This window comes from Esox lucius, chromosome 15 (genome assembly GCF_011004845.1).
Source record: "Esox lucius isolate fEsoLuc1 chromosome 15, fEsoLuc1.pri, whole genome shotgun sequence".
NCBI classification, from domain to species: domain Eukaryota; kingdom Metazoa; phylum Chordata; class Actinopteri; order Esociformes; family Esocidae; genus Esox; species Esox lucius.
The window spans coordinates 6,417,124-6,426,358 of NC_047583.1; the positions used below are offsets into that span (position 1 = coordinate 6,417,124).

The following is a 9,235-nucleotide window of genomic DNA, read 5'->3' on the forward strand; positions in this document are numbered from 1 at the left end:
TGATTAACAGCAGCTTATGAACATTTTTATAATGTGTAATGTAGCTGTTAAATAGGCTTTATGAAATTAATTCAGACAAAAAATAGTGACAATGTTAAGTTATGAAGCTACTATAATTATTATTATTATTATAAAAATATACAGCTCCGGAAAAAATTAAGAGCCCACTGTACGTTGTTCTTTCCTTTCCAAAAAAGTCAAAAAGGAAGGGTTAAAATTAAGATACCACTGCAAATTGAACACTTATGTTCCTCATTCAAAACGTTCCTTTTCAACTTTTTTGGAAAGGAAAGAAAAAGGTGCAGTGGTCTCTTAATTTTTTCCGGATCTGTATATATTATTTATTATTGTCATTATTGTTAGCCCCCTACATTAATTGTGATAATATTGGGGTACGTGTCCATGTAATTAATGTAGAACTATTATTTATTTTTTTATTATTATTTATTATTATTAGGTCCTGTTTGCTTGTGTTCCTCCAACGGACTACCTGAATGGCTGGGCCTGCTTCTTCATCTCTATCATCATCATCGGCATGTTGACTGCAGTCATCGGAGATCTGGCGTCTCACTTTGGCTGCACCATCGGCCTGAAGGATTCTGTGACCGCGGTGGTGGTTGTGGCGCTGGGGACGTCTGTCCCTGGTGGGTTCAGTACCATGTGTGTTCTTGTGGGGACCAGATGGGGATCAGATGTCCTCACTAAGGAAAATGTGATACTAGTTAGGGTTAGGCATTAGTTATTGAGGTTACGAATAGGTTTAAGATTAGGGTTAGGTTAAGGTTTGATTAAGGTATGGTTTAGTTTAGGTTGAGTTTAGGTTCAGGGAACATGGATTTTTTTGTTGGGATGAGACCACAGGGCTGCGTGTGTCTCTATCTGTGTGTGTTTGTGCGCGCACGACATCCATCTTCAATCTCTGCATAGATAATATCTAATTTCTCTTCACATCTGCTTTTAAAAAGATAATCATTAAATCAAATTAAATCATGTCATTAAATCCGTTCTTTCTCTCCCCTCCTTTCCCTGTCTCTCTCCCTCTCTCTCAAAAGTCAAAGTCTTTTATCTATCAAATGCACCGAATAACATAGCCTCGTTCTGAACAACGTCTGTCCTTCTCCCTTCTTCTCTCTCTCCTATCTGTCCCTCTCTCTCCTTCACCTCTTTCGATGTCTCTTCCTTTCCCTCTCTCTCACTCTCTCTTCCTCCCTCCCTTTCACTCCTTCTCTCTGTCTCCCTCCCTCCCTCTCTCCTCTGTCTCCCTCTCTGTTCCTCCCTCTCTCTTTTCTTCTCTCTCTCTCTCCCTCTCTCCTCTGTCTCCCTCTCTGTTCCTTCCTCTCTCTCTTTTCTTCTCTCTCTCCCTCTCTCCTCTGTCTCCCTCTCTGTTCCTCCTTCTCTCTTTTTTCTTCTCTCTCTCTCCCTCTCTCTCTCTGTCTCTGTCTCTCCAGACACATTTGCCAGTAAGGTTGCTGCGGTGCAGGACACATATGCAGATGCCTCCATTGGCAACGTAACGGGCAGCAACGCGGTCAACGTGTTCCTGGGCATCGGGGTGGCCTGGTCCATAGCCGCCATCTACTGGCACATGCAGGGCAAGCAGTTCGTGGTGCAGGCAGGCTCCTTGGCCTTCTCCGTCACCCTCTACACCATCTTTGCCTTCCTGGGTGTGAGCGTCCTGCTGTACCGGCGCAGGGCCCACATCGGAGGGGAGCTGGGGGGCCCACGAGGGCACAGACTGGCCACCTCTGCGTTCTTCTTCAGCCTGTGGTTCCTTTATATCCTGTTTTCCAGCATGGAAGCCTACTGTCATATAGAGGGATTCTAGAACCCCCTAAACCACCTCTGGAACCTTCCGGAACACATGCAGGCTCCGTGCAGAAGGTTTAAAAGTACAACTCAACAAAGCAACGGTGGGATTCTCAGCGTAGAATGACGGAATGATGGAAGGATAACAGTGGTTTGTTGGTGTAAAGGGATGAGAAGATGAGCGTTCAATTTGGAGGTAAGAGGATCTGGTGATGATCCCCTGTCCCCCAACCTTCTGCCCTCCCCATCAACCCCCTTCTAAGGACCCCCCAGGCATAATAAATCTATTGACCTCCTCTGGAGGAGTTATCTGTGATGGTAGGGAGCACTGGTTTATTATCCAGCTGGGTGTGCTTACAGCTGGGGTTGGAGAATCCAAAACTGGGGCTCATCTCATCTGCTACGGATTCGCCACGAGGAGGATATACAGCCAGTCCTTAGAAGCTGGAGAAATCTGAGATCAGAAGAAGTCTATATTTTTTTCTCAAAACCTTGATGAGAATGACTGTTTTTTAAATGAAGTATTTTGGGGAATAAAAATACAAAGAAAAAAAAAACTTTACAAAAAAAAGACGAATAAAAGTTACTATTTTCTGATCTTACATTATGGAGAACAAAAATATGATATTGTTGATGAAAAAAGATGTTGTTGGTGATGAGTGACAGTTGAATGGACTCATAGTATTTCTATTTATTTTATTTGGGTTAGTTTCTTATTAAGGAACACAGCAGCCGAGTTCTTAGAGGCAAACAGAGCAGGAACAATGGAGGATAAACCAGAACAGACAGATCAACCATCAAACAAACGACTATATGAGGAAGAGAAGTGGTAAAAGAAGAGCATAAAGAAGCAACAGAAAAAAGGAACATTATCAAACTGCCCTGAACATTATTTCCGTACTATATATATATATATATCTATATATAATATATTCCATATTTTCTGTATTTTTGGAATATTTATTTCAGTGTGGTCACATTCAGCTTCTTCTGTCCTGCATTGGACCACTGTGGTTTGGTATGGAAGGTTGTATACTGGAAAAGGATGGATGTTTCTCCAAATGGCACCATATTCCTTATATATGGGCAAAAGTATTGGCACCCCTAGTACCTTCTTCAAATAACTCACGTTGTCTGTAAAAAAAAAATTACAAGTTAAAACTGACCAAAGTATTTGGTGCCCACAATTCCTTATTTCACTGTGAATATTACAGAACTTTTGTTTTTTATTCAGAACCTACCACAATCTTTTAAATCAGAAAATAAACAGAAATGGCATTAGCAAAACAACTGCAACAACTGCAGTTACGCCCTTCTAGAGGTTCCTACACCTCAGTACAGGTATTTTGGCCCACTCTTCTTCAGGTCTCTCCAACAGTCTTCAATAGGATTCATATGTGGACTCGTTGCTGGCCACTCAGAAAATTCCACCATTTCATGCAACCATTCCTGGTTGCTTTTTGATGTGTGATTAGGGTCATTGTACCATGACCTTTGACAGAGACCTACTTTTCTGACAACACCGGCTCGACATTGCATTTCAAATGCCTTGATATTCTACTGATTTTGTGACGTCACGCACACATTCAAGGCGCCCAGTTACAGTGGCAGCAAAAGCAAAACCTCCTCTATGTTTCACCGGGGGGAAACCGTTCTTTTCTTTGAAGCATTTCTATTTTTATTTTCTCTAAACATTGTGATGGTGTGCTTTACCCAAAAGCTCTAATGTGGTCTCATCTCTCCACATGAGATTGTCCCAGAAAGACTGTGGCATGTTCAGGTGTGTCATGGCATATTTCAGCCAAACTTCCTTACATGTCTCTCTCAGCAGTGGGTCTCCTACCATACACGCTGGGTTGGCGGTAAATGGTGCGATCTGAAATTGTTGTACCTTCTGTCTGAAGGTCTGCTTGAATCTGTGCAGCGGTTAATCAAGGTGCTTTTTCCACTATTCAAACAATCCTTCACTGCAATCCTCCATGACCTTTCTCATTCCACCATGACCATGGAGGTTGGCCACAATGGCGTGGTCCTTAAATGTTTTAAGACATAACGTGCAGTGGAGACAGGAACATCATGGTCTCTGTAGATGGATTTGTAGCCTTGAGACTGTCCATGCTTGGCTACAACCTTGTGTCTGACTTTCTGACTTTTTCAGTTATCTGTTGTTTTTTTTTTTACTTTTCTCCATACTCATTGCAGTACACACAGTGACACAAAACAGGAGATTGAGTTATTTTCTCTATTCAAACTGGTTACATGAGGGAATTTCATATTGCAGGCCCATAGGTGAGTTCAGTTCAAAAGTAAAGGATAATATTCTGCTTGAAATTTAATGATTTTATCCACTACTTCTATTAAGGTGACATAAATATTGTCAACATACATTTATTTATTTTTTGTGGAATAAGCTGACTTTGTTTAACTATTCAGATTTTTTATTTTGTTCCACTTCACACCAAAGAAATAAATATGTGGATGCCAAAATATTTTAGAATTTTAACAGTTTTCTAGACATGGTGTATAACTGGAGTATAGTGCTGGGGTGCCAATGCCTCTGGCAATGTATGTATGGTACACTACATTGAGCAGGGCACATGTGGCTTTGCACTACATTTATGTAGGGAAAAGGGTGCTGTTTGAGACTGATCCTGATGTCTTCTTCATGTTCTCTAAATATCTATTATATATTACCTAAGTTGAAAAACAAATTATTTATTTTATTTATTATTAATAATAATATATTGCTTTCACAAATTCTAAAATGTTATTAGATCTAAAATCACAAAAATTTGTTTTAGAGACTTACTAAAACAGATTGATAATTCAGAGGTATTTTTTTACCGGTCATGATCTACTTTGCTATATACATATATATGTGGAGACATCTTCTAAATATTCAACAAATAACCAATAAATGGTAAGGTACAACTGATGATGTGATTCTACAACTGTTGACATGATGCTGCAACTGTTAGCATGGTACTTCATCTGTTAGCATGATGCTACGATGGTTAGCATGATGCTACGACTGTTAGCATAAGGAGGCCTTTGCAGTAGCTACTTTTGTAGCATGTTCTGAGGTAGGCAAGTTAACTTAACCCCATGTATTACATTGTGGTTGAGTGGAAACTATGGATTTCAGTACCTAAAGAAGAGCACACATTTACAAAGGATGTTTTGTGTAAATGTTCTGCTGAAATGTTATGTTCTTGATAAAAACTGTCATTTATGTGATGCTGAAGCTCTAATAGTCGCTGCTCGACCCAATTGTAAAATGTGGGTGTTCACTTGTGGAAGTTCACTTGACTCAGTCATTTGATACTTCATGAGAGAGATATATGCGTTAAAAAGATTGCAGTTTGTATGACAATAATAGAGAGCAAGAGTGTTTTGTGTTTTTGGCTGCCATGTACACTGTATTGAAGGCTGTTATCTTTAGTTGTGCCTAGAAACTCACCATCTACAGAAGGCTACATCCCACTAGCACACCGAGAAGGAGGGAGGGAGAGAAAAGGTGGGGAGCCAAGCGATGGTGTAAGAGCAGAGAAGGAAAGAGAATAGAGAGGGAGCGAGGAAAGAGAGAGAAGAGAGGGAGAAAGAAAAGAAAGGGAGAGAGTGTTTGCGGGTTATATGGAGATGTACACAGTGGTTTGTGCTGTAACTGGTGCGTTTGAGTTTGTTAGTAAGAGAACTCATGAATCCTGATTTAAAGCTCCCAACAATCAATGTGTTTCTTTCTTTATAAACCTGTACTGTATTTTATTATATATATATATATATATATATATATATATATAAGTTATTGTTGCCAGTTTAAAATCAGTGTGCAGAACCAAAGAGCAAAGATGTACAACTACCACTCCAGATAATGAGGAACCAAATGGAAGCAAAAATAACTGTAACAGAAAAGCACCTGTCCTATAGAAATCTTTCCTTGCAGATAGTCATTTTACTAGGGTGTGCAAGTACCACATAGCATGATGAGGTCATCAGAGGGCAACCTAGGACGCCACAGTGATGCTGTGGTACCACAAGGGGGTGTCACTCTCAGTTTCCACCTTAACACAGTATAGTGGTTGTCTCTTGTAGAAAGCCCGCCTCCATTTTTAGTTATTGTTTCCTGTCAAGTGACTTCAGGCTGACACAGTGGCTTTACCATAGCCTGGTTCCAGAGCTGTCTTGTGCTTTTGCCTGCTTTCTATTCAGTGTCAAGGTATTTGCAGTGGAGCAGAAACAGACTGTCACTCAGGCTTTCTTTTTACACACGTGTGCACCACATGACTATATGTTTACAAACAAACACGCTAATGTGTGTGTGTGTGTGTGTGTGTGTGTGTGTGAGAGAGACTATTAAAATGCTATTCTTATCCCTCTGTCTCTCCTAAGAGTCTTATGAAATTCATTGAGTGTTTTTGTTTTGTCAAGTGATCAAAATAGAATAACATAAAAACACAGACAAACATAAACTCTGGGTCTATTCAGTCCACATCATGGAACATTGAAGATATAACGTAATTTAAATATAAAAAGCCACATTACCGTCTCAGCAGAGAAGCCCTTTCACATTAACCCTGTTTAGGTCTGCTCTGAGATGGCCTTTTCATCGTCCGTTATCCACACACAGTCCAACACTGTGTGGCTCATAATGCCAGGCTCTGTTGTTGTTGTTGTTTTTGGTGGCTGATCATTTTGTTTTGTTTGGTGGTATTCATGAAGTTGTCGTGTTCAGATCTGTATCTTCCCGGCACCTGTCTTCCTCACCATGCTGGTCTAAATGACACACCTCCACAACCTTGCTCTCTGTCTGGACGGTATATAACATAGCCACTGTGTAGTACAGCTACAACAGCTCAAACCAGTTTGTAGCAAAAGTGTGGATGTCATGTTGCAAAGATAGGGGCTTATCTTTCATCTAGTCGTTGTGGGACACTTTTATACCACAAACTGGAACGGCTGACATTTTCACTAATGTAACGTAACGTAACACTATATACATTTTTTTTTTATGAATGGGTACCGGGAAATGTTCTCTATTAAACCTTCTAAATGTACTGGGTGTATCTTTGAGGAAGTTCCCTGTTGATTCTTTGAAGGACAGCAGACATGTTTTGGAATATTACTGGCCAACGCGACCCCTGTGCTGTTACTGACATGAGAGACATACCCAGAGTTTTTAAAATATAAATGAACATATTGGTCATTGGAGATCATAATTCTGTCATCAGAGTATGGTTGTGGGTGATGTCTTCACGGTATTTGCTTTGTTTATGTATTATGAATCCCCATATATGAAACAAAATCTCATGTTTGGTTTTTTTTTCAGCGGCATTGATGTTTCAGTATGTATGGCAACTTTGGAGAAAAAAAAATAATTCTTTCAGATTGTGAAATGTTTTTACAAATATTCAAAAAGATGGGTATGAATTTTCTCTATGCTGAATTCGCGAGGGATCTAATAGAGTTGTTTATAATATATTTACCTAAACGTTTGTTTTTTAATTGAGATGAATAAAGACTTGTTTTGGTGCTGATAAACAATCCCTCTGCAAAAGCCTGTCCAAATGATCTGAATTGTGCACATGTATCTTGCATATCTGAACTACTACAATGTTCTACCATGAATTGTCACTTTCCCGTCACGTCAATATCAGGCTTTCTGTGGTCCAAATGACCCCCTTATACCTACAGAGTGCACTACCGATTATGTCAAAAGTAGTGCCCTATAACGGGAGTAGAGTGCCATTTAGGTGGCATCACTTACTAATGCATAACATGTCATTATAACCAATGTCTCATGCATTGGCTTCCGGGGTTTTAAAAGGAATGGAAACACATCATTGTGACAAGAGGATGTACCATGACATTCTGTTGAACAGGCCCGCGAGTCTTAGTTGTCTGAGTACCATTACATCTCTGTTAGACGGACTGATGAGTTTTCGTTGTCTGGGAGCCATTACTTTTCTTTTAGACAGACTGATGAGTCTTAGTTGACAAAGTACCGTTACGTTTCTGTTAAATAGGCTGAAGAATCTTAGCTGATCAAGTACAATTACGTTTCTGTTAAACAAACTGATGAGTCTTTGTGGATGTTGTTTACTCTTATGCTTTTTGAACCACACAGATTTTATCTAACATCTGTTTGGTAAATAGGGGGGTCATTCTGACTTTCATGCATTTCAATTTCTATATTTCAGTGGCTATTGTTTTTAATGTCTGTTTAAGTTGGTCAAAAGCATCCTCACAGAATATGTTCATATATTTATGTATTCATATAAATATATAAATATGAAACTTTTATATGTTTTAGTAGCACATATGTAGGTGTCATGACTTGGAATTCAATTGGAATTCAATTAAAGCTGCAATGCAGGTTGACATCTACACTTCAGCTTTATCTGTGAGATCAAGAAGAGAGGTGCATCTTAAAGGGCACTGTATTTCTTAGATAATGCCCCTACTGCTATAGGGATCTGGTGAAAAGAATGCACTATATGAAATAGGGTGCTATGGAGGACCCAGCATGGCTGTCCACCGTGATTGAAACCCACACAGTACCAGAACATCTTTCAGGATTTGAGTGAATTCTAGTCTACAGGTTTACACTGAACTACACATCACAACACACATGTTTATTCCCTCATGATGTCACTTATATTTCAATAGTTGGTTAATTAATTTTTGATTGTTTGGTTAGTTCGCTGTTTGTTTTTAACTTCCTTCCAATGAAACTTGTGGGTTTTTATTTCAGGGAATTAATGCATGATATTGACCTTTTTATTATCCTATTTATTTGTTTATTTTTTTCTTCATTTTGGTAAACAACATAATAAAGGAGACAATTTTAAAAATATTGTTGAGATCTGTGGTGCATTATTTAACAACTTATGTTAGTTAACATTAGAATGTAGCCCTGACCAGGGTTGTAGTCAAAACCTACAGGAAGGTAGCTCTCAGGAATTCGACCAGGCCGGACAACGCCTTCCGGTACCTCTACGCACGCCCGATCACTCTCTCCCGCGCACCGCAATATGTTCTGGGACTGGGACCTCACGATTTCGAAATTGTGCGAAATCGTCAGCGACCGAGCTGCACTGATCCTCAAATACTGATGCCCCCCCCCCCCCCGCCCCGCCTGTAGCATGGCGCTCTGGTGCTGCTTGGGGGTGCTTGTTTTGTCCAATGAGTCGCTGCAGGCTGTCCACTTTCGTGGTGCTGAAACGACAATGCGTCTCTGTTATTGTTGTTGTTGCTGACCATGGTGCTGAATGTTTCGAACTGTTGCATACCGTCAGCGTGATACAATAGGTTGTACACGTTTCGCTCTTTTGTTTTTTTATTACCCAGGAAATAACATCGTCAGTAACTATGACCAACTAGATTTCCTGATGTACTGTAAATCAGTCTGCTAAACGGTTTTTCCTGTTTA

General features: G+C 39.9%; 1 protein-coding gene across 5 annotated transcripts in view; it reads left to right on the forward strand.

Annotated features, from left to right (window-relative positions):
- Nucleotides 1–8,636, forward strand: part of slc8a3 (solute carrier family 8 member 3) — a 97,320-nt gene extending 88,684 nt beyond the window's left edge. For 4 of the 5 annotated variants that reach the window (XM_013137553.3, XM_020053785.2, XM_020053786.2 and 1 more), the window contains 2 exons: nucleotides 458–644; nucleotides 1,449–8,636. In XM_013137553.3, the coding sequence (XP_012993007.3) occupies nucleotides 458–644; nucleotides 1,449–1,825 (564 nt within the window). In that variant the 3' untranslated portion in view covers nucleotides 1,826–8,636. Of the gene's footprint in view, nucleotides 1–457; nucleotides 645–1,052; nucleotides 1,133–1,448 lie in introns of those variants that run through there. The other variant, XM_020053788.2, reaches the window with a different exon arrangement.
- The last annotated feature ends 599 nt before the right edge of the window (nucleotides 8,637–9,235 follow it).